Source organism: Entelurus aequoreus, linkage group LG01, assembly GCF_033978785.1.
Source record: "Entelurus aequoreus isolate RoL-2023_Sb linkage group LG01, RoL_Eaeq_v1.1, whole genome shotgun sequence".
Classification (NCBI taxonomy): Eukaryota; Metazoa; Chordata; class Actinopteri; order Syngnathiformes; family Syngnathidae; genus Entelurus; species Entelurus aequoreus.
Window position 1 is genome coordinate 13,674,972 of NC_084731.1, and position 26,915 is coordinate 13,701,886.

General features: G+C 36.8%; 1 protein-coding gene across 9 annotated transcripts in view; it reads left to right on the top strand.

Annotated features, from left to right (window-relative positions):
• Positions 1-297: 297 nt before the first annotated feature.
• cita (citron rho-interacting serine/threonine kinase a) overlaps positions 298-26,915 on the top strand; it is a 113,111-nt gene continuing 86,493 nt past the window's right edge. For all 9 annotated transcript variants that reach the window (XM_062044130.1, XM_062044164.1, XM_062044156.1 and 6 more), the window contains exons 1-9: positions 298-419; positions 618-722; positions 799-940; positions 5,586-5,761; positions 12,454-12,555; positions 20,700-20,842; positions 21,671-21,764; positions 21,850-22,056; positions 25,736-25,889. In XM_062044130.1, coding sequence (XP_061900114.1) covers positions 621-722; positions 799-940; positions 5,586-5,761; positions 12,454-12,555; positions 20,700-20,842; positions 21,671-21,764; positions 21,850-22,056; positions 25,736-25,889 — 1,120 coding nt within the window. In that variant the 5' untranslated portion in view covers positions 298-419; positions 618-620. The remainder of the gene's footprint in view (positions 420-617; positions 723-798; positions 941-5,585; positions 5,762-12,453; positions 12,556-20,699; positions 20,843-21,670; positions 21,765-21,849; positions 22,057-25,735; positions 25,890-26,915) is intronic.

The window sequence follows — 26,915 nt, forward strand, 5'->3', positions numbered from 1 at the left end:
TCATTCTATTTTAGTTGCTTTATTGAGTTTACAACCCCTTGGCGCTGTTTTGTACTGTTTTTGTACTTATTTGGATTATTATTATTTCTTTGCTTGTATATAAATGTTACACATTATAAATAAAGGTTTATAAAAATAATTTAAAAAAAAAAACTTGAGTGTGGTTTACTTCCTGCCTACACTATGAGGCGGACCCGTGAGGGCAGTGATTGGCCTAAATCAGAAGCACCGCCCCAAAACACTAAACTAACCAATCACATGCCCCCTTGCTGGCACACGCGGCAAGAAATGGGCGGGGAAGGCGCAAAATTTGAACGTTAACCGGAAATGAATAACGACCGCAACAGAGAGTGTTCTTTTATATGTTAAAGCGTGCCAGTGAATGATTAGAAGCGGCGGAATACTTGCATGGACGTGTTGTGAGTTGACCTACGCTTTGACTTTTTACATTTAGGAGTAACAATATCTGAGTGTATGTCGAGTACTTTCTGGCGTTAGCTAACCAACTAGCTAGCATGGATGTGTTGTTTACATGACGTCATCGTGGGTTTAATCTAACAAAAGGTTACATTTAAAACACGGACAAAGTTTAACTGGGTCATGTCGTACACTGTTAGGACATGTTGAAGTTCAAGTACGTGAACCAGGGAGGCCTGAAGACGCCGGCGACCTCCGCGGACGCCATCACCGTCCGCAGCTCCAGACTCAACCAGCTGCTGCAGGTAAAACCTCCAGGAGCGAACACCATCAATGTTGTCACAAGAGACAAAAGGACAGTGACGTGTTTCCTTCCCCCAGGGTCGAGTCAGCCTGTGTGGCCAACAGGGAGGACGGTGTTTGGGTCGGGAAGAGTTCTTGGACTCTTTGCTGCTGCTGTACCAAGAATGCACATCATCAGAGCTCATGAAGATTCAGCATGTGGCCAACTTTGTCAACAAGTGTGAGCATGGATGTTTTACACTATGGGAGGGGAGACACCACATGTTTGCTTCAAATATACTAAGCCAGGGGTCACCAACCTTTTTGAAACCAAGAGCTACTTCTTGGGTACTGATTAATGCGAAGGGCTACCAGTTTGATACACACTTAAATAAATTGCCAGAAATAGCCAATTTGCTCAATTTACCTTTAACTCTATGTTATTATTAATAATGAATGATATTTACACTTAATTGAACGGTTTAAAGGAGGAGAAAACACGAAAAAAATGACAATTAAATTCTGAAACATAGTTTATCTTCAATTTCGACTCTTTAAAATTCAAAATTCAACCGAAAAAAAGAAGAGAAAAACTAGCAAATTCGAATCTTTTTGAAAAAATTAAAAAAATAATTTATGGAACATCATTAGTAATTTTTCCTGATTAAGATTAATTTTAGAATTTTGATGACATGTTTTAAATAGGTTAAAATCCAATCTGCACTTTGTTAGAATATATAACAAATTGGACCAAGCTATATTTCTAACAAAGACAAATCATTATTTCTTCTATATTTTCCAGAACAAAAATTTTAAAAGAAATTCAAAAGACTTTGAAATAAGATTCAAATTTGATTCTACAGATTTTCTAGATTTTCCAGAATATTTTTTTTGAATTTTAATCATAATAAATTTGAAGAAATATTTCACAAATATTCTTCGTCGAAAAAACAGAAGCTAAAATGAAGAATTAAATTAAAATGTATTTATTATTCTTTACAATAAAAAAAATTAAAAAAATTACTTGAACATTGATTTAAATTGTCAGTAAAGAAGAGGAAGGAATTTAAAAGGTAAAAATGTATATGTGTTTAAAAATCCTAAAATTGTTTTTAAGGTTGTATTTTTTCTCTAAAATTGTTTTTCTGGAAGTTATAAGAGGCAAAGTAAAAAAATAAATGAATTTATTTAAACAAGTAAAGACCAAGTCTTTAAAATATTTTCTTGGATTTTCAAATTCTATTTGAGTTTCGTCTCTCTTAGAATTAAAAATGTCGGGCAAAGCGAGACCAGCTTGCTAGTAAATAAATACAATTTTAAAAATAGAGGCAGCTCACTGGTAAGTGCTGCTATTTGAGCTATTTTTAGAACAGGCCAGCGGGCTACTCATCTGGTCCTTACGGGCTACCTGGTGCCCGCGGGCACCGCGTTGGTGACCCCTGTACTAAGCCGATAATACCAAAAACTTTTAACTCATAAATGTTCAATCAATCATCAATCAAAGTTCACTTATATAGCCCTAAATCACGAGTGTCTCAAAGGGCTGCACAAGCCACAACGACATCCTCGGTTCAGAGCCCACATAAGGGCAAGGAAAATTTAAAGGCTAGAGTATACAAATGAGTTTTAAGATCAGACTGAGGTAGCATCTCTAACTGGAGGGCATTCCAGAGTACTGGAGCCCGAACAGAAAACGCTCTATAGCCGCATACTTTTTTTTTGGGGCTCTGGGAAATCTATTCCCAAGTGGACCGGAATGGTAAAATCATGACATGATAACTTAAAAATAAAGACAACTCCAGGTTGTTTACCGTATTTTTCGGAGTATAAGTAAGTATAAGTATAATTCGCACCGGCCGAAAATGCATAATAAAGAAGGAAAAAAACATATATAAGTCGCACTGAAATATAAGTCGCATTTTTGGGGGAAATTCATTTGATAAAAGCCAACACCAAGAATAGACATTTGAAAGGCAATTTAAAATGTCTAAAGAATAGTGAACAACAGGCTGAATAAGTGTACGTTATATGAGGCATAAATAACCAACTGAGAACGTGCCTGGTATGTTAACGTAACATATTATGGTAAGAGTCATTCAAATAACTATAACATATAGAACATGCTATACGTTTACCAAACAATCTGTCACTCCTAATCGCTAAATCCCATGAAATCTTATACGTCTAGTCTCTTACGTGAATGAGATAAATAATATTATTGGATATTTTACGCTAATGTGTTAATAGTTTCACACATAAGTCGCTCCTGAGTATAAGTCGCACCCCCGGCCAAACTATGAAAAAAACTGCGACTTATAGTCCGAAAAATGCGATACTTTGTTATACTTTAGCCAAAATTAGAACAAGCACATTATGAAAACGTACAAATAATTAGAGATGTCCGATAATATCGGACTGCCGATATTATCGGCCGATAAATGCTTTAAAATGTAATATGGGAAATTATCGGTATCGGTTTCAAAATTATCGGTATCGGTTTCAAAAAGTAAAATTTATGACTTTTTAAAACGCCGCTGTGTACACGGATGTAGGGAGAAGTACAGAGCGCCAATAAACCTTAAAGGCACTGCCTTTGCGTGCCGGCCCAGTCACATAATATCTACGGCTTTTCACACACACACAAGTGAATGCAAGGCCTACTTGGTCAACAGCCATACAGGTCACACTGAGGGTGGACGTATAAACAACTTTAACACTGTTACAAATATGCGCCACACTGTGAACCCACACCAAACAAGAATGACAAACACATTTCGGGAGAACATCCGCACCGTAACACAACATAAACACAACAGAACAAATGCCCAGAGCCCCTTGCAGCACTAACTCTTCCGGGACGCTACAATATACACCCCCCACACCTCAACCTTGCCCACCACAACCTCCTCATTGCTCTCTCAGGGAGAGCATGTCCCAAATTCCGAGCTGTTGTTTTGCATGTAAAAAAAAAAAAAAGAACTTTGTGACTTCAATAATAAATATGGCAGTGCCATGTTGGCATTTTTTTTTACATAACTTGAGTTGATTTATTTTCGAAAACTTTGTGACATTGTTTAATGCATCCAGCGGGGCATCACAACCAAATTAGGCATTATAATGTGTTCATTCCACGACTGTATATATCAGTATCGGTTGATATCGGTAATTAAGAGTTGGACAATATCGGAATATCGGATATCTGCAAAAAAGCCATTATCGGACATCTCTACAAATAATCCTTAAGACAAACCACTTCCAAGTTTGTGGAAAATTCAGAGGAAATTGGTGCAGTTTCAAAAACACAACGAGTTTAGACTTGGTCTCAGTGTGTCTGCAAAGCCAGGATTCAACTTTAAGTCACAGGCTTTCGGGGACTGAACAAAAAAAACACAACATGTAAACTCTTCCAGGTATCAAATACCTCCTTTGTCATGTCCACGTATCAATCCAGTGCTAACTCAACAAATCGTAAGAAACGGAGGTAAAACTATTCAAAAGGGTTAAGTTTTCTCATTATTGACAGAGACATTATGGGGGACTAAGGGTGCCAAATAACCATGTGTTTGAAGCAGAAGACATAAACGGCAGGTTTTAATTTTGCACGCTTTACTTTGTACCTCTTGCAAGTTCTAACAGAATTGCTATTGTGACATCCAGTGGACACATTCAGAACAGCAGTTTCTTTCACAGTAAAAAAAAATGCAGCTCATTTTAATACTTGGCAAACTCATCACGCGGGCCGTATGTTTGACACCCCTGTACTAAGCCAATAATACCAAAACCTTTAACTCATAAATGTTCAAGATCCTATAATTATTTTATGATACAACCTTTACTTTGTTGATCCTAATTATAATCAAAGGTGTACAGAATCTTGCTCCAAACACAGAAATGATGTCCAACCAAAAAGCACCATAAAAGAGATGCATTGGGGGGAAATACAGCAAGCACCGCAAAAAAATCGCTGCAAAAAACCCATGCAGACCTCAAAAACAACCGTATGAGAGAAATGCTGTAAGCTGACGTAACAAAACTCAAGTTTGCCAGGCCTGAGGGACATCCGCCTTTAATGAAGTGAGCAGAATTCCCAGAAGAAAGGCGGCTGACTTTTAAAGAAGCAGAACTAAAGGGTACTTTTTTATTTATGTGTTTGTTAAACACTTGGCTGTTGTATTATAACTCCCCCAACGAATGCAGCTAATGTTAGCATTAGAATGATACAAGTGGTTAAAGACATCTTTGTCATTCCACCGCTTCAAAAGTCAACCACTTTCTTTTGGACATCATATCTTTAAAGGCGGCCATCCTTCAGGTCTTGGTCCCCCAGGGGCCTGGCAATCATTCCTTTTGTTACATCCAGTTGCAGTATTGTTCTCATGCAGTTGTTTTTGGGGTTATTGTGGGTATTTTAATATTTGCAGCGATTTTATTTTGCATTAGGTTTTGATCCTAAAATGTTTATGCAATTGTAGCACAATATTTTTATTTTTCCATTGCATTTATTTTGTAGTTTTTATGAGAGTAATTTCTATGGACTTGGTCATTGTTTGACGAAAACCTTTTCTTTTTTCATTGTTTACTGTTATAGTTTATATATTTTCTCAGAAATATAATTCCTAATACTTTTTCTGTCTTCCCAGTCTGTTTTGTGAAAGTTCAACTGATTTGTCCGTCCCATAGGTGGTGCTAGTATCTTACAAAAAAGTGTACATAATCAGAAAAAGTTGCATTACAGTTATCTTCAATAATAACCAACAACTAGGATACCTGACTGTGTCATTGACACCAGTCCAGCAATTGATACAAACACAAAGTACTGTTGTGATCAATCCCTGCAGTTTTTTTGTTCAAATGTACATCTTCTATTTTCTGGGTGTGTTTGACAGTTTCCGACGTGGTCTCCGAGCTCCAGGCCTTGCAGCCTGGCCTCCATGACTTTGAGGTGCGTGCAGTGGTGGGCCGCGGTCGCTTCGGCAACGTCCAAGTGGTACGGGAGAAGGTCACGGGCGATGTCTGTGCCCTGAAAGTCATGGAGAAGACAGTGTTGCGCTCTCAAGAACACGTAAGAAATTGTTTATTTTCTCTTCTAGTTGTTATTTCTGATAAAAGAACACAGGCTGTTCTCATTTTGCAGCTAAAAAAATCAACTACAGGCTTCCCAAATGCTGTGATGAGTTAACTTGAAACTGTTTAATGTTGCACTTTTTATACGTAGAAGAAAAGTTTTGTCAGTTTATTTAATCTGAGCAACAACTTGAGGCAGTTTAATGTTGATTAACGTGGGCAGAATTATTATAGTGTTCCCAATGTTAAAAGGATAAAGCCATTGTTTACAAATATGGTAAATAAATGACCAAAAAATGTATGTTTTGTTGTTTTCTTACTGTACCGAAAATGAACCGAACCGTGACCTCTAAACCGAGGTACGTACCGAACCGAAATTTTTGTGTACCATTACACCCCTAATGTGTGTATATATATATATATATATATATATATATATATATATATATATATATATATATATATATATATATATATATATATATATATATATATATATATATATATATATATATATATATATATATATTAGGGCTGCAACAACTAATCGATTAAATCGATTATAAAAATAGTTGCCGATTAATTTAGTCATCGATTCGTTGGATCTATGCTATGAGCATGCGCAGAGGCTTTTTAAAAAAAAAAAAAAATTTTTTTTATTTTTTTTTATTTTTTAAATAAACCTTTATTTATAAACTGCAACATGTACAAACAGCTGAGAAACAATAATCAAAATAAGTATGGTGCCAGTATGCTGTTTTTTAAAATAAAATACTGGAAGGGATAGAAATGTAGTTTGTCTATTTTATCCGATTATTAATCGATTAATAATCGGATAAAATAGACAAACTACATTTAATAATAATAATAATAATAATCGACAGATTAATCGATTATCAAATTAATCGTTAGTTGCAGCCCTAATATATATATATATATATATATATATATATATATATATATATATATATATTAGGGGTGTAACGGTACACAACAATTTTGGTTCGGTACGTACCTCGGTTTAGAGGTCACGGTACCGAACCGAAATTTTTGTGTACCGTTACACCCCTAATATATACATATATATATATATATATATATATTAGGGGTGTGTGTATATATATATATATATATATATATATATATATATATATATATATATATATATATATATATATATATATATATGTGTGTATATATATATATATATATATATATATATATATATATATATATATATATATATATATATATATTAGGGGTGTCACGGTACACAAAAATTTCGGTTCTTTACCGTGACCTCTAAACTGAGGTACGTACCGAACCGAAATGTTTGTGTACCGTTACACCCCTAATATATATATTAGGGCTGCAACTAACAATTAATTTGATAATCGATTAATCTGTTGATTACATCGATTAATCGGTTAATAATCGGATAATATATATATATATATATATATATATATATATATATATATATTTAGAGGTCACGGTTCGGCTCATATATATATATATAAACAGTTGTTTTTGACAAAAGGCCATAAAACATAAGAAAACCAACCAATAGATGGATGGAGTTGTTAAAAGATTTCAAGCATTGAAATGATAAAAGAAATATGAATTTATTGCTGACTTATTAACGTTTGAGCCAGTCTCTTTTGGATCGGAAGAGAAAGTGTGTATAGTCAATCTGAAGTTTACTAAGCACGTATTTCTTAGTGTTGTTTCAAACTATTTTAGCGGTTAGCTTGGCTATAATCCTGCCTGCTCCTGGTTAGCTTTCGGTGTGTAGCATGTTTAGCCTCATCCTCCAGTCATAATGACACTAACTTGACAATTATACTTAAAAAACTATAACATGCAGTTTATCCGCCATAATGGAAGTTATTGTTATTAATTCAGGGGAGCGGACCCACACTGTGTATTGAAATACTCAGATACATAATTAGCTGCTGACACTTTGACCAAAAATAGTGCCAGTCATACAGGATCAGTGTTTGTGATCGACAATAAAATACATAAATCGGCAATGGGCGATGACTTTTTCAGGAAATACGGCCGATCGATCTGCACACCCCTGCGGTTTGTTCTTGAGCAACTTGAGCAAGGCACTGAACCTCCAGGGTGCAACACTGTTTGCATGTCCCATCTCTTTTTGCTTATACCACGCGTGACTGCATGCGAGCTCGTGTGGTGTAATAGAATGTAACGTGTGGTAAAAATTAGACTTTGGGTTTCAATGAATACAACAAAGAGGAACCGCTGTCGATGGCTGCGATCAGACGAAATCCCACTGGAGGATGCTGTGGAGTTACCCCTCAACCGAGTTACATCACTTCACAGCAGCGCTCTGTGATGGCATGTGACTAATCCGACAGATCTCAGTCAGAATAGAACATGAGTGGTGACAGAAAGAGAAGTGAAGTGAGCAATACAAAGAGCAGCCAAGTGCAAGAAATGTTTTCGTCACACAATAAACCCTTTGTTGAACCATTTGAAATGAACTCTAAAAGCAGCTGGAGTCGAGGGTAATTGAGGCTATAATCTCCTCAGGGTAATTGTTATCTTTCAATCTTTCCCGATGTTAAGGCTGCAAAAGAAAAATAAAAGGTTTAATTTCAACAAATGCACATTAACTGTACAACCCCTGGCAAAAAACGATTGATTCACCAGACATGGAGGATATATTCAGTTGAGAACAACATTACAGTCATTTAAAATGGCAATGTTCTGGCTTTAAGAAACACTAAAAGAAACTAGAGATGTCCGATAATGGCTTTTTTGCCGATATTCCGATATTGTCCAACTCTTAGTTACCGATTCCGATATCAACCGTTACCGATATATACAGTCGTGGAATCAACACATTATTCTAAAAGAAACTAGAGATGTCCGATAATGTCTTTTTTGCCGATATCCGATATTGTCCAACTCTTAATTACCGATTCCAATATCAACCGATACCGATGTATACAGTCGTGGAATTAACACATTATTATGCCTAATTTTGTTGTGATGCCCCGCTGGATGCATTAAACAATGTAACAAGTTTTTCCAAAATAAATCAACTCAAGTTATGGAAAAAAAATGCCAACATGGCACTGCCATATTTATTATTGAAGTCACAAAGTGCATTATTTTTTTTAACATGCCTCAAAACAGCAGCTTGGAATTTGGGACATGCTCTCCCTGAGAGAGGTTGAGGTGGGCGGGGTTGGGGGGGGGGGGTAGCGGGGGTATATATTGTAGCGTCCCGGAAGAGTTAGTGCTGCAAGGGGTTCTGGGTATTTGTTGTGTTGTGTTTATGTTGTGTTACGGTGCGGATGTTCTCCCGAAATGTGTTTGTCATTCTTGTTTGGTGTGGGTTCACAGTGTGGCGCATATTTGTAACAGTGTTAAAGTTGTTTATACGTCCACCCTCAGTGTGACCTGTATGGCTGTTGACCAAGTATGCCTTGCGTTCACTTGTGTGTGTGAAAAGCCGTAGATATATTATGTGATTGGGCCGGCACGCAAAGGCAGTGCCTTTAAGGTTTATTGGCGCTCTGTACTTCTCCCTACGTCCGTGTACACAGCGGCGTTTTAAAAAGTCATACATTTAACTTTTTGAAACCGATACCGATAATTTCCGATATTACATTTTAAAGCATTTATCGACATGTCTTAAAGAAACCAAAAAAATTGTGGTTGTCAGTCACAGTTTCATTTTTAGATCAAGAGAAAACCATTATGGAATCATGAAAAACAAACGAACAAAAAAAAACCCAAACACACTACTATTACATTGTTGCACCACCTCTGGCTTTTATAACAGCTGGCGGTCTCTGAGGCACGGACTTAACGAGTGTAGAACTCTCCATTAATCTCGTTCCAACATTTTCTGATTGCTGTTGTCAGATCAGCTTTGCAGGTTGGAGTCTTGTCATAGACCACTTTCTTTCGTTTCCACCGGAGATTTTCAATTGGACTGAGATCCAGACCATTTGCAGGCCATGACATTGACCTTTATATATCGTTCTTCCAGGAAAGTTTTTTCTCTATGGCGAGATGCATTGTCATCTTGAAAAATGATGATCATCAAGAATGGTACATCCTCAAACATCCTTTCCATTGATGGAATGAGAAAAGTGTTCAAAATGTTCAAAACTTGTGTGTTTATTGAAGATGTAACGACAGTTCCATTATCTGACATGCGGTCCCATATCATCAATGACTTTGGACATGTTTTCTTTAGGCAGTCGTCTTCATAAATGTCATTGGAACGCCACCAAACAAAAGTTCCCGCATCATCACCTTGCCTAATGCAGATTCACTGAATAAGGCTTGTATCCAGTCACCCATAGTCCACTGCTGTTCCTTAGCCCATTGGAACCTTGTTTTTTGTTGACATGTTAATGACGGCTTTCGTTTAGCTTTTCTGTATTTAAATCCAGTTTGATCACAGACAGTGGCTCCAGTCTCTTTTATCCCTTTGTTCTTCATTTGTTTTGCTGTGCATTTTTTGTTTTCAAGACATATTGCTTTAAGTTTCTGCCCTGTGTTTCCCTTGATTGATTGATTGAAACTTTTATTAGTAGATTGCACACAGTACAGTACATATTCCGTACAATTGACCACTAAATGGTAACACCCCAATAAGTTTTTCCACTTGTTTAAGTCGGGGTCCACGTTAATCAATTCATTCTTGCTTTACCACTATGCTTGCCTTTTGCAACCTTCCCATGATGTTTGTACTTGGTCCCGATTTTGGACACAACTGACTGTGAACAATTAACCTCTTTTGGAACATTGCGCAACGATTTACATTCTTTGAAGACGTTTGCTAATCCTCTCCTTTGTTTCAATTGACATATCTCGTGCCGGAGCCATGATTCATGCCAATCCACCTGGTGCAACAGCTCTCCAGGGTGTGAACACTCGTTTTTAACTGCAGGCTAATGTACAGATTTAATCTGACGCAGGTGTTAGCTTTGGAAAATGTATAAGGTGATTGTTTTCTCAGAATTGATTGATTCCATAAATCTGTGGCTGCGTGATTTCAAAATGAAACCGTTACTAACTACCACAATTCTTGATTGATTTTAGTGGTCATTTTTATTTTATTTTATTTTTTATAAATTAAATCAACATAAGAAACACAAGATACACTTACAATTAGTGCACTAACCCAAAAAACCTCCCTCCCCCATTCACACTCATTCACACAAAAGGGTTGTTTCTTTCTGTTATTAATATTCTGGTTCCTACATTATATATCAATATATATCAATACAGTCTGCAAGGGAAACAGTTATTAATATTAACAATATATTAGGGCTGCAACTAACGATTAATTTGATAATCGATTAATCTGTCGATTATTACTTCGATTAATCGATTAATAATCAGATAAAAGAGACAAACTACATTTCTATCCTTTCCCGTATTTTATTGGAAAAAAACATCATACTGGCACCATACTTATTTTGATTATTGTTTCTCTGCTGTTTGTACATGTTGCAGTTTATAAATAAAGGTTTATTTAAAAAAAAAAAAAAAAGTTTTATTTTTTTTATTTTAAAAAGCCTCTGCGCATGCGCATAGCATAAATCCAACGAATCGATGACTAAATTAATCTGCAACTATTTTTATAATCGATTTAATCGATTAGTTGTTGCATCCCTACAATATATATCAATACAATCTGCAAGGGATACAGTCCGTAAGCACACATGATTGTGCGTGCTGCTGGTCCACTAATAGTACTAACCTTTAACAGTTAATTTGACTCATTTTCATTAATTACTAGTTTCTTTGTAACTGTTTTTATATTGTTTACTTTCTTTTTTATTTAAGAAAATGTTTTTAATGTATTTATCTTATTTTATTTATTTATTTTTTAAAAAGGACCTTATCTTCACCAGATCAGGTTGTCAATGAAATTAGATTGTTTAAAGGGTTCTTAAAACCAGGTCCAGTCCAGATTATGTCCAGGTCGGGCTCAGCAACACACACCTTCATTTATGTACCGGTACACTGAAAATTAGGGAACACAACAACAGATTGCATATAATCTATAAACAAAATTACATTCTCAAAATAAGCATTTATGTACAGTCCAGATTATGTCCAGGTCGGACTCAGCAACACACACCTTCATTTATGTACACTCAAATTAGGGAACACAACAACAGATTGCATATCATCTATAAACAAAATTAAATTTTCAAAATAAGCATTTGAGGACTTCCCATCTTTTTTTTATGTTTTTTGGCATCATTATCGGTTTCAACCATATAACTTTCTAAAGTTAAAAAATACTGAATAAATGTTTTAAAGAAAGTAATACTAAGTGAATATCTGTTTTTGGCCTTAAAAATAAACCTTTTACCGAGTACTATAATTAAATTGACTAAATCATGACTGTCAATGAACTCTCCTAAAATAACAGAAACCACATCAAGCTTCATAAACAAACCAATCCTTAAGCACATTTTTTCAACTTCCACCCAAACCCAAAATGTTAGTGTTTCTTAAAGACAAGAAGTTGCCATTTGAAATGACTATAGTTTTGTGTCCTTTCTATTATCTGCTGTTTTCTACAAATTTAAACAAACTGATTAAACATACTCCAAGTCTGGTGATTCCAATCATTTCCAGGTTGTATGTCGTTTTATGACTAACATTTTTCGTATCTAAATAATTCAGGTTGTTTTTCACGAAGAGGAGCGGAGGATTCTGTCTTTGAACTGCTGTCCCTGGATCCCACAGCTGTTCTATGCTTTCCAGGATGAGCATCATGTCTACCTGGTGAGACTCTATATATATTTTTTTACCTCAGATGGAGCTCAAGGTTCATGCTAAATCAGACCTGGGCATTCTGCGGCCCGCGGGCCACATCCGGCCCCTTGTGCGTCCCTGTCCGGCCCGCGTGAGGCCAATCATAAATTACAAAATACATTTAAAAAAGTATCTATGTCGAGTGTGCAATACAACGGTGCTGCTTTTGTTTTGAAAAGCGTTATTTGTATTTCTTCCGTGTGGACGTATGCGCGTGCGTGATTGTGAGTGAATGTGAACAGCTGCAATCACAAATTACAAAATAAAGTTGAAAAAACATCTATGTCGTGCGCGCAATACAACTGTGCTGCTTTTATTTTGAAAAGTTTTATTTATGGGCGTATGTCCGTGTGTAACCTGTGAGTGAAGGTGCCCCGCGACAAGTGATGCACGCTTTACACCCGAGACGCTAAAAAGAGAAAAGTTGAAGACAATTGGCGTGTTTTCAACAAGACATGGACTGCCAAGCAACGTTCCCTCTAAGGTGCGCGCCTGCGCAATTGCGCACTGCTCAAGCGTCCTCTGCGCACAGCAAATATATGCCGCGCACCAAATCAAATCCCATCTGAATTCTAAACAAAATAAACACATTTATTCTGTGTAATTTTGCAATGCAACTTTGAGTGACAGTGACAACAAGCGGCCCTAACGGTGTTCGTCAACACCGTTCAATTGAACACCGTTCAATTATTGTAACGTCTATCGAGATGCTTCGAGGACAGGAATTATATCGATCACTTTATTGAGCAAAACTGTTTATATTCGGCCATAACCACACCAAAAACATGAGTAAAACAATTCTATCTCGAAAAACTAGTCATTTTCTGCCGTACAAACCAGGCCAAAACCAACTTGTCATCTGTCACCAACACGCATACCACGAAACCACTGGTGCGTTTATGGCCACACAAAAAGTCGGACAACTCAAACACCACACAGAGTTACACTATGACTCCTCAGTCATACGTGTGCTTATTTTACTGTCATTTATTATTAATGTTAATTTATTTATATAAATCATGGAATGCTGTTACTTGAGAAAGTTACAGGAATGCACACTTCATCCTATGCTTACATTTCATTGTGCAACATGAGGATGTTTAAGGGGAACTAAATGTGATCTCTGAAAGGGGTACAAATGATTTCCAAAGCAGTGCTTTTGGTATAAAGTTAAGTTAGGTTAAATGAAAGTATCATTATTATTATTAATTATTATTATTATTTATCTTACGGTATATATCAAAAATAATATTGAGCAAAATGTAATTGAAATATTGTCGATGTGGCCCTCCAGCAGTGCTCGGGTTGCTCATGCTGCCCCCGGTAAAAATTAATTGCCCACCCCTGTGCTAAATGGTCGCAACTTTGACACAATCAACACACATTGTACTGTGTGGATTGCGACCTCCTTGAACAATGTACACCATTATGCAAAACAACTTTTTTTTTTACTTGTCGGCAGTGTTGGGCAAGCTACTTGGGAAATGTAGGAAGCTAAGTTACAAGTTACTCTTGATTAAATGTAGCTAAGCTACAGGGAAAGCTATCCCCAGAGAATTGTAGCAAGGTACAGAACAAGCTAATAGATGGAGTAGACATCGAAAGGGTAAAATCATTTTTGGGAGTATTAATAGATGATCAAATGAACTGGAAATGTCATATACAAAACGTACAACATAAGGTGGCAAAAAACATTTCAATAATGAATAAAGCAAAATACGTCCTGGGTCAAAAATCACTTCATATTCTCTACTGCTCGCTAGTGTTACCATATCTGAGTTATAGTGCAGAAATATGGGGTAATAACTACAAATGTGCGCTACATTCGCTAACCGTGTTACAAAAAAGATCAGTTAGAATAATACATAATGTTGGATATGGAGAACATACAAACCCTTTATTTATTAAGTCAAAAATATTAAAGTTCGGTGATTTGGTAAAATTGCAAACAGCTAAAATGATGTACAAAGCAAACTATAACCTGCTACCAAAGAGTGTACAACAATTCTTCTCAACTAAAGAGGAGAAATATAACCTTAGAGAAAAAAATAATTTAAAACATTTATATGCACGTACAACACTTACAACTTTTAGCATTTCAGTATGTGGAATTAAATTAAAGAAGTTAAGAATTGTACTGATATGATCCAGTTTAAGAGGTTGTTCAAAATAATAGTGCTTACAAAGTACAAAGAAGAAGAATTATGAGAAATACTTCCAACCTTATTGAAAATAAGATATTCTTCATCTCAGTATGTTAATAATGACTGAATTAATTAATTACATATTACAAAACTGTTGTGTCTACTAATTTATAGATGTTATTTTATTATATAAAAAGGTCAGTAAACGATTCTATATATTTGTAAACGCTTTGAAGTGGGAAAGGGGTAGCATTAAATAAGCTTTGCTTCTTCCTACTCCTTTTCGGGCATGATGTAAAATGAAATGCTATGAAATTGTGTGATGTATTCTGATGTAAGTGTGTTCATGTTCCAAATAAACTAAAGAAAGAAAGAAAGCTCCACGGCAAAAGTAGCTTAGTACATTAATGCTACATTAAATAAATATATACCTTAATGTACAACTTTCCACCCAACAAGAGAAAAAATGCTCAGTTTGATTGTTTATTAAATTAAACACTAGCTAAAAAATTGCCCTTTGTCTGGCTTTTTAACATTTCTTTTCAATTGCGTAACATGTACAAAATGAGGGGAAAACATAACATGTCATGTATTACACAAGAAAGTGTTTCAAATGTAGAAAGAAAACCTGTCCTCCATTCTTTTATCTTCTTTCATTTACTACTTCTTTAAAATGATTGACTCATGGCAAAGGCTGTGAATACTTATGTACATGTGTTTCTTACTTTTTTAAAAATTTCTAATGATTTTGCAAATAACTTTTTCACAACCTCGTTATGAATTGTGTGTAGAATTTTGGAAAAGGCTCTAACACAGACCTGGGCAAATCAAGGCCCGGGGGGCCGCACGCGGCCTGTTAAGCTTTTTAATCTGGCCCGCCGGACATTCCCAAAGAATTTTCTTAGAACTTTAAGATGGAAAGTGTAGCTGCCATTGTGATGTGCAGTGATGTTTTCAAATGACCGTAAGTCTTGAACTATACAAAGTATTCCAACGGTTGGAATCTGCGCTTTTGCATGATATACTAGTTACTGTAGTAATCTAAATCACAGCAGTTCAGACGAGGTACCAAGCACTGTGGGTGGGGAGCGTTTCCACAGAGTGTTTCCAGAGCGGCCAGCCTGAGTCAGGGACAAACGTCGAAGGAGATTTTCACAACAAAGTTCTAAAGCTTAGTAATATATCAGATATATCAGATAGTAGGTGGGTTTTTTTTGTTACCCTTCGCGTTCATATTTTGCTGTGTTTGTTGCATTTTTGTTGGGTTTCGCTTGATTGTTAAAATATGTGGATGGAGAGGGTGTGTGACGTTCATATGTTGTCAATATTCAGTGTTTTATCCTTCATAGTTAATATTGTAAATCCCACATTCTTTATTGTCATGTACATTCTGTGTGTCTCATTCAGTACAAAAAAAATTAAAATTTCCATTCCGTTTTTAAGGCGGTCTGTCATAACGTTTTTAGCATTTATCCAGCCATCCATTTTCTACCGCTTGTCCCTTTTAGGGTTGCGGGAGGTGCTGGAGCCTATCTCAGCTATTGTGAAGTTTTGTATTAGTGTTCCTAAAAATCAGGGGCCGTACTTATCAAGCTTCTTAGAGTGCCATTTTACACTTAAGTCCTGAGAATTTGCGAAATTTAGTCCTACTCTCAAACTTAAGAATAAAAGCTTTTTATCAACGTTCTTAAGTCTAAGAATCACTCCTACTCTCCACGATATTTAAGAGACCTTCAGAGGTGTCTTAAGTGGTTAGGAGTTGCCAGCAGGGGATGGCACTGAGGCGAGAGAGACGTGCGCGAACATTCAGGGAGCGGAACGATGTCCTGGATTTGTTTGATGACGAGCAGCTGATCAAACGGTATCGTTTAGACAGAGCGGGTATTATTTTTGTCACAGATTTAATACTTTTCGATTCCATGTTGATTTCTGCATGTGGCTGCAGTGGGCTAGTATATATAGAGCCACCCACACCAGTTTCAAATTAGTTGCCTAATTAATGAATTGGAAAGAAAATGTTATGACAGTAGCGTATGTGTGTGGCCGTGAGGTGAGTGACGTCAGTGAGTGTGTGGGCGATAGAAGAGAGGGAGCGGTAGCGTGAGTGCCGGCGGGGACTAGTTTGTTTTGTATTATTTTGTAGTTTATTGTCAAAATATACACTCCCATTGTCCACTTAAATATTTCCAAGATATTTCTTTATTCTTAGACAACGGATTCCCTTCCGTGATTGGTCATTTCTATGGACACAGAAATGACGTCACCTAAAATTCCATTTACGGCACATAGTAATGTCGTAATTCAGCTCTGAGTGTGACACTTAAGATTCAGTCCTACACTTCGCTGAAAGTGTGAGTAAGACGCTTGATAACTAACTTTTAAGTGCAGCTTTCAGCGAAGAATGTATTTACTCTTAAGTCAACTCTTAGCAGACTTCTTAGGAGTAATTCTGAGAAGCTTGATAAGTACGGCCCCAGATATACCCGGCCCCAGACACAATATTTTCTCTAAATTTGGCCCCCCGAGTCAAAATAATTGCCCAGGCCTGCTCTAACATAACAATATGTTGTAAAAGTGAAGTGCTGTGAATAATTTACGGATGCACTATAAATCACAGGTTTGGACCCCTAGTGTTCTGTGTTTGCTAGCAAGGTTAAAATGTCAATACAAGGATCTGCCAATGTGTTTACAGTGGTCCAATTTCTTCTTTACAACAGGAGCACTCTAGTGTTTTTAGGAATTTGCCGCTTATATGTTTTGTCTCCCAAGTTTTGAACTTAACTTGGGTGCCAATATGGTGTCATTCTCGGGCTAGATTTGCCACCATGTTGAATAGTCCTGTCATAAGGTGTGGACTTACCCGACATTACCTCACAAATCTGGCCGTGACAGTGTCAAAGCAAAACTATTGAATGTCTTACTCACAGGGATTTATTTTCACATGAGATGTGGCATAAGCAGGTATAACAGGTACCTTCTGTGAGAGTATTTTTTTCCCACAGTTGTGAGTTCCAGAGTATTTGCAGTTAGATCAGTAAGAATAATACATGAGCTGCTCCGGGAGGGAGCATGTATTGAGCAATGCAAGGAGAAATTGTATCAAGAAGCAATGCTCTTCCTGTTGGAGGACCAAAATAGTCCAACTTAAAACCAGAATATCTAAATGTGCACTTATGTTACAAACAGATCAAATCAATTAGACTTAGACTTCATTTTTATTGTCATTCAAATTTGAACTTTGCAGTACAGATAAGAACAACATTTTGTTCCATTAGCTCATAGTAGTGCAGGATAAAAGAGCAATGAGGTGCAGATATAAATAGGGATGATGTTTGATAAGAAATTATCGCGTTCAAGCCCATTATCGAATCCTCTTATCGAACCGATTCCTTATCGATTCTCTTATCGAATCCAGATAGGTTGTTGTATATGAAAAAAAACAAAATATTTGGTTTAACAAAAGCTCACTTTTATTTTATAAGAAAGAAATAAAATAAATAAATATATATTCACTGTTACCCCCCTAAAAAAAAAAAATATTGACTGTTGTTACCCAAAGTATATTAAGTGGGATTTTTCAGAAAAACAAATATACACAGTAACACAAATACAACCTGTCTCTGTGATCACTATAGGTGTATAAATAATAATATAGTATTAAATAAAATCAGTCCCTTCGGCACAAAACTGAAAATAATACAGCTCTCCAAAAAGTGCACTTCTGCTGCTATTGGAACATACTAACTACACACACTATGACACTAAGAACACCACAGTCATCAATCAACAATTCTTCCCCCCTTACATGAGAGCGAAGCCTGGCAATAATTGCATATTGCCTGTTCTGCCCTCACTATACGTGTTGAGGTTATACAGCTTGGCCGACAGCTAACAAACGATCCAAAGCAGATTCATCCATTTAGGCTCTTTACTGTTGTTGATCTTGCTTTGTCTTTTCCTATCTTTACTTTTGTCTTGCACTGAACTGTTTTTTTTTTGTTTTTTTTAAACTGAAATACACACAATGACAAATGTATAAGCTATGTGATTCAATTAACATACTGAAATTTAATACACAATATGTAAATATTAGCTTCACACACAGTACTATCATCAAACAAATACTTCTGAGTGTTGAAACTATTTCGATGGTGGAAATACACGACTGGCAGCCATTTTAAGTCCTCAAAACATCCATTGAAACAGTGCACAAAAATCGTTTTTCAATAAACATCTTAGTATCAAACTTAAACACTTTCCGCCTTAATATTGAGTTACATAAACAAGTTAAACAGTTTACTTACAGACTTATCTTTTCCAAGGCTTGTAAGAGCTAACACAACTTGTCTACTTCTCAATTGTCTCAACCCGGAAGTGCCCAAACTAATGACGCGTAGTATTTTCATATCGCCACAAGGTGTCAGTAAGAGTCTACAATCAAATGGGCATAACATTGCGTCCCACAGGGCATTTCCTGTACGTGGGAAGGGATTCGAATAAAGAACCAACTCTTTTTCTTTACTATAGTGGCCTCTATAACGGGAACCGGTTCTCAAAAAGGGATTCGAGTCCATGGAATCGGTTCTTTTCTTATCGAACAACCGGGAGAACTGATTTCGAACATCATCCCTAGATATAAATAAATAGATTACTGTACAGATAAATATATTGTACTTTTGCATATGCATCCACGTTTATGGATGTATGTTATATTGTCTTTATATTCCAGCCAGTTAATCCATTTTTGGGGGGAATTGAGGGGATTATTATGATGCGTTCAAGAGTCTTACGGCCTGAGGGAAGAAGCTGTTACAGAACCTGGAGGTTCTGCTACGGAGGCTGCGGAACCTCTTTCTAGAGTCCAGCAGTGAAAACAGTCCTTGGTGGGGGTGGGAGGAGTCTCTGCAGATTTCCTGAGCCCTGGTCAGGCAGCGGCTTTTTGCCATCTCCTGGATTATTACGCGTAATAATTGAAACATACGTGGTGTTTGAAAAATAAAAATAAAATGCAGCAGTGCCTGAAAATGATAACGAAGAAAAGGATGAGGCAAATATGTTGTCCTTTTTTGCTGAGGGTAAAAATCAACAGTAAGTGTATATATTTTTTTATATAAACTTTTATTTGCTTAAAATCCTTATCAGTGTTTTTGTCCTGTATTTACTTTTATAATCAGAGTAGTATTAAAAAGCATGGCTTGTTTTAAATGTAATTGGCTTTTTCCCTTGGTTTGCCTTCATTTAATCTTTACGTGCGCACCTCCCTTTATGTCTGCCTCATTCGTCCTCTTTGCTTTCTCTTTACTGCCCCTCTGTCTCACCCTGCTCCCCAGCTGAGCGTGGAGGAAAATACAAAGCATCCATCTTTATCCGTGCATTAGAGAGGCACCCAGTCTCCCTGTTGCTAGGTAACACAGCAAAATGCTCCCGCTCATTCAGACTTGCCGACCATTCATGCACCAGGAGCTCTCATCTGTTGTGGCTGTATGGCTGCCGCCGTATAGCTCAAATCAGCCCGAACAAAAGCCTTTCATCTCTGCTCGCAGACACCAGAGGGAAGAAATGGGGGGGACACATTTAGATTTGATGCTTACAAACATTAAGAAGGTTGACTTTTTTTTGTACTTGTTTGATGCCTGTGATCTCAGAATCACCTGCTTGGCAAACATTTGTCATTTCTTCTTTTTTGGGGCATTGAAGAATTGCTTGACTGCAGTTCAGAGCTAATCTGTCATGAGATCTGATGTTACATAAGCACATCTATAATGAGCGACGCCATATAATCCTGAACTGAATTATGCTTTGATGTACTCTGGCACGTGCATATTTCTCTAAATATAGTCTATTTATGGGCATTTTTAATGTATCATCAGCATATGAGAGCTGTTCTTTCTTGTTTCAAACAAACCAGATCTCCATATTGATCCCAGTTGTATGTTTCTTTTTTCTTTCTTTATATAATTATGTGTTTAGGCAATGGAGTACATGCCAGGCGGCGACCTTCTGTCTCTGTTCAACCGCTACGAGGACCAGTTCGATGAATCCATGGCTAAGTTTTATTTGGCCGAGCTGGTGGAGGCCATTCACGCTGTCCACCAGCTGGGCTATGTCCACAGGTGAGGATTTAGGTGATAAATACAACATTAGAGTCAAGGATTTTTTATAGAAAAGCCGTAAAAACGTAGCATTATAACTAGGGATGTTCGATAAATCGGCCGATAAATGCGTTAAAATGTAATATCGGAAATTATCGGTATCGTTTTTTTAATTATCTGTATCGTTTATTTTTTTATTATTATTATTATTATTATTATTATTTTTTTTTTAAATTAAATCAACATAAAAACACAAGATACACTTACAATTAGTGCACCAACCCAAAAAACCTCCCTCCCCCCATTTCTTTCTGTTATCAATATTCTGGTTCCTACATTATATATCAATATATATCAATACAGTCTGCAAGGGATACAGTCCGTAAGCACACATGATTGTGCGTGCTGCTGGTCCACTAATAGTAGTAACCTTTAACAGTTAATTTTACTCATTTTCATTAATTACTAGTTTCTATGTAACTGTTTTTTTTTTTGTTTTACTTTCTTTTTTATTCAAGAAAATGTTTTTAATTTAGTTATCTTATTTTATTATTATTTTTAAAGAGTACCTTATCTTCACCATACATGGTTGTCCAAATTAGGCATAATAATGTGTTAATTATCGGTTGATATCGGTATCGGTAATTAAAGAGTTGGACAATATCGGAATATCGGATATCGGCAAAAAGCCATTATCGGACATCCCTAATTATAACTACTTGTATCATGTAAGTGGGACCTACAACAAATTAACAGCTTAGGAGCAGAACACATTACACAAATGCGGCAAGGACCAGCATTGTTAAAGCAATACCCGGTCTCTTCTAAAAATAACTACGGTACTTGCAGGGACGTCAAGCCAGAGAACGTTCTCATTGATCGGACTGGTCACATTAAGCTGGCAGACTTTGGATCAGCTGCCAGGCTCACCTCCAACAAAACAGTAAGTGGATTATCAAGTTTGCTCAATGTATTAATGTCACTTATGTTGACAAGTGCATCGTTGTGTTTGAATTGTGTTCTTCAAGGTGGCAGACCCGACAGTGCCTGTGGGAACCCAAGACTTTCCCTCCCCTGAAGTGTTGGCAGCCATTAACGGGGGCCCTCACAGCACCTACGGGGTGGAGTGTGACTGGTGGTCCCTCGGGATTATAGCGTACGAGATGATCTATTCAAGGACGCCTTTTTCCAAAGGCACGTCAACGCTGACCGTCCACAACATCCTCAACTATCAGGTTCGTAACATTTGTAAACATCCAGAATGTTTATATATTCTAGTATTGGGACACATATCTTAGATAGACTTGGACTTAGACCAACTTTATGGATCCACAAGGAAAATGGCTCAAATTTCAATACATATTTCAATATTGGGCTGGATCTGAATCTTATTGAGGTAAACTTAGACTGGGCCAATTCTACTGTACCAGGCTTTGGTGGACTTAAACATCCTTCATGATACTCTGCTCACAACCTTCTGCACTCATTCAGGATTAGGTATGTTGGAAAGCGCAGTCAATCCATACTGCATTACTGCGACTTCCAAGACTTTGTGACTTAATTACTAGTCGTTCTGGTCATTTCTATTATGCTAAGTGGCGGTAATCATTAACAACCGGTGAGCATGCCAGAGCCCAGTACAAGTTGCTCAGTGGGAGTGTGCCAGTAGTGCACTGCAAAAATACAGTGGTCAAAAACCAGAAAAAAACAAAACAAAAATTAGGGGTATTTTATTTGAACTAAGCACAATTATTTGCCAATAGAACAAGACAATTTGGCTTGTCAAGACTTTCCAAAACAAGTAAAATTAGCTAACCTCAATGAACCCAAAAATAGCTTAAAATAAGTATATTCTCACTAATATCAAGTCCACTTTTCTTGGTACAAAAAAAAAGACCTCTTTGCTCAATATGTTAAAAAATATTCTTAAATGAAGTAAATGCTAGTGCCATTATCTTGACATAATGATATGCGCTCGGCATTACATTTCTTGTAACCAGCAAACTTATACTAAAAACTAATTTATTGTTCTTAACGGAAAGGCAACAACCGCTTGTTACTCTCGGGGTCTCCTAGCCGCTCAGGCAAATCATATTGTCTAAAAATGCATTTTTCCATGGATAACATGACATCATCACGCCAAGTGCGTGCTCTTTCAGTCAATTAGTGCGCATATATACCATATTTTTCGGAGTATAAGTCGCTCTGGAGTGTAAGTCGCACCGGCCGAAAATCCATAATAAAGAAGGAAAAAAACATAAATTGCACTGTAGTATAAGTCGCATTTTTGGGGGAAATGTATTTGATAAAAGCCAACACCAAGAATAGACATTTGAAAGGCAATTTAAAATAAATAAAGAATAGTGAACAACAGGCTGAATAAGTGTACGTTATATGAGGCATAAATAACCAACTGAGAACGTGCCTGGTATGTTAACGTAACATATTATGGTAAGAGTCATTCAAATAACTATAACATATAGAACATGCTATACGTTTACCAAACAATCTGTCACTCCTAATCGCTAAATCCCATGAAATCTTATACGTCTAGTCTCTTACGTGAATCAGATAAATAATATTATTTGATATTTTACGCTAATGTGTTAATAATTTCACACATAAGTCGCTCCTGAGTATAAGTCGCACCCCCGGCCAAACTATGAAAAAAACTGCGACTTATAGTCCGAAAATTACGATACAGCCAAAAAAAATTTTATTGTAATTTTGAAGAATTTATCTGAATGTGCATGAACTATTTCTGTTCAAAATAGTTTGAAATGTCACATGTTAAATGTTTAAATATTAACTGTCAGTTTACTGTACTGTGCCAACTGTACTACTATATGAGTACATCTTTTCTATTGTTTCATTGAAAATAAAACAGCAAAGTTCATTTGGCTGTCATCTGTTTTAATTATGAGACACAATTGTGTCAAAATCATGATTTATTTTTTTCATGCTTGAAGTAAGAAATTATTACTTTAAAAAATTTGTTTTGTACTTGTGAGTGTTGATGACACAGCTTTGCAACAGTTGATATTCTAGTTTCAAGCATGTTTTACTCAATATAGGTCATCAAATCTCAGCAACAAGCTGTATTTATCTTACTGAGATCATTTAGGACCGAAACCCTTAAAACAAGTAAAACACTAACATAAAATCTGCTTAGTGAGAAGAATTATCTTATCAGACAGAAATTAAGCAAATATCACCCTTATTTGAGATATTTCATCTTAATTAGATTTCAGTGTGATGCCAATTTAGCAGAATTATTCCTATAGCAAGTATAATCAGACACATCTGGGTACTCTTTTTATTTATTTATAATTATTTTTTAAAATGTTATGATTTATTTATTTTTGTGATAATTGTTAAATCTAGTGAAGAGTCTCCGACATGAACAAGCAGCGAGTGATGAAATGCACTCAGTTGTGTGTGAAACATTTTAAAAATGAACAACGGAATAGAAAAAAGTAAATTTGTAGTCCTAAACATACACTACCGTTCAAAAGTTTGGGGTCACATTGAAATGTCCTTATTTTTGAAGGAAAAGCACTGTACTTTTCAATGAAGATAACTTTAAACTAGTCTTAACTTTAAAGAAATACACTCTGCTAATGTGGTAAATGACTATTCCAGCTGCAAATGTCTGGTTTTTGGTGCAATATCTACATAGGTGTATGGAGGCCCATTTCCAGCAACTATCACTCCAGTGTTCTAATGGTACAATGTGCTCATTGGCTCAGAAGGCTAATTGATGATTAGAAAACCCTTGTGCAATCATGTTCACACTTCTGAAAACAGTTTAGCTCGTTACAGAAGCTACAAAACTGACCTTCCTTTGAGCAGATTGAGTTTCTGGAGCATCACATTTGTGGGGTCGATTAAACGCTCAAAATGGCCAGAAAAAGAGAACTTTCATCTGAAACTCGACAGTCTATTCTTGTTCTTAGAAATGAAGGCTATTCCACAAAATTGTTTGGGTGACCCCAAACTTTTGAACGGTAGTGTATTTGTTTTGTCTTTCACGTTTTTCACTCACTCTTTCCCAATTAGGCAAATGTACTTATTCCGTTTACCCCCATCTCAACCCATCACCGCCACAAACTGATTACAGTTCTTCGGGAATCACTGCTGAATATGTTTGCTCATATTGGCTACGACAGGGGTCGGCAATCCGCGGCTCTAGAGCCGCATGCGGCTCTTTAGCGCCGCCCTAGTGGCTCTCTGGAGCTTTTTCAAAAATGTATGAAAAATGGAAAAAGATGAGCGGGAAAAAATATATTTTTTGTTGTAATATGGTTTCTGTAGGAGGACAAACATGACACAAACCTCCCTAATTGTTATAAAGCACACTGTTTATATTAAACATGCTTCACTGATTCGAGTATTTGGCGAGCGCCGTTTTGTCCTACTAATTTTGGCGGTCCTTGAACTTACCTTAGCTTGTTTACATGTATAACTTTCTCCAACTTTCTAGTATGTGTTTTATGCCATTTTTTTTCTGTCTCATTTTGTCCACCAAACTTTTAACATTGTGCATGAATGCACAAAGGTGAGTTTTGTTGATGTTATTGACTTGTGTGGAGTGCTAATCAGACATATTTGGTCACTGAATGACTGCTAACATGCTATTTAGGCTAGCTATATGTACATATTGCATCATTATGCCTCATTTGTAGCTATATTTGAGCTCATTTAGTTTCTTTTAAGTCCTCTTAATTCAATTTATATCTCATGACACAGTGAGACACACAATCTGTATGTAATATGGCTTTTAATTTTTTGCGGCTCCTGACAGATTTGTTTTTGTATTTTTGGTCCCAATATGGCTCTTTCAACATTTTGGGTTGCCGACCCCTGGGCTACGACAAAGTAACAACACGTTTTGTGCATTTTCTTTGCCTTTAGCAATTTCTGAAGATTCCAGCGGAGCCGTGCGCGAGTAAGCAATTTGTAGACCTGGTGCAGAGCCTGCTGTGTGGCGCTCAAGAGCGTCTGGGGTTTCAGGGTCTCAGATGCCACTCGTTTTTCTCCAATACGGACTGGAACAACTTACGACAAGGTAAGGAGGTTGTCCCTGGCTTTTTACTCAAATTGACACTAAACCTTGGGTACGTGGTATGCGGTGTTGGTCAAACCCCAACTGTGGAGTTTCTCACTAGCAACAGACCTTGCCATCTCAGGGCATTCAATCCATCGCAACTGGACTGTTTGGTTTGTTTCAGAAGACGTTTCAGATGCTTATCTGAAAATGTCAACCTTGTCACTGTCCTTTTCTGTTTATTCAAAGCAGCATAATGTTTCAGATGACGTTTCAACTTAGATTGGTCAGAGCTAGTCCAATTTGTACTAGCTCTGACCAATCTAAGTTTAAGTCTGTGAGCACGAACTGATGAAGCCTACTCGGATGAGCGGCGAAAAATCTTCTAAGACAAACCAAACAGTCCAGTTGCGATCGATTGAATGCCCTGAGATGGCAATGACCTGGATGAATGAGAACCTTCGTAGACAGATGTTGGCAAATGTCCATCTTTTTGTTGAGGAGAAATAGACAAGAAGGAAAGTCAATGAGTCCTGCAACTCTTCAATGCCAGATCAATTTTTGAACATCAGATCCTCAACAAAACATTATGCTGCTTTGAATAGACTGACGAGGTTGACATTTTCAGATAAGCATCTGAGAGAAAAATCATGCGGCATAGCAATCACATGGAGGAACATTTTCAGTCAACCATGGTCAAAACAGAACAAACAACAATGTAGCAAGTCCCAAGTACGTATGGTATACGGAAAACCTCATGTCTTTAGATGAATCGGCACTTGGTATTCCTACTGTAACTGTATTGTAGATACCGCGGTATTGCGCTTTCAAAGTCTTCACAATAATGCCCTGCATGAAGTCTGACCGTATCAAACCAAAACTTGGTGAATGTAGTTTTTTCTCGCGCTTTAGTGTTGACCAGGTCTGAAAATGAACTCCACCTCCCAGAATCCTCTGCACAGCGCCAGACCACAGTGTGGTGACGTGGAATGCCGTAAGCAGGAAGTGAAGTGTGCTCGTAGCTGATGGGAGGAATTATTTTTTGGG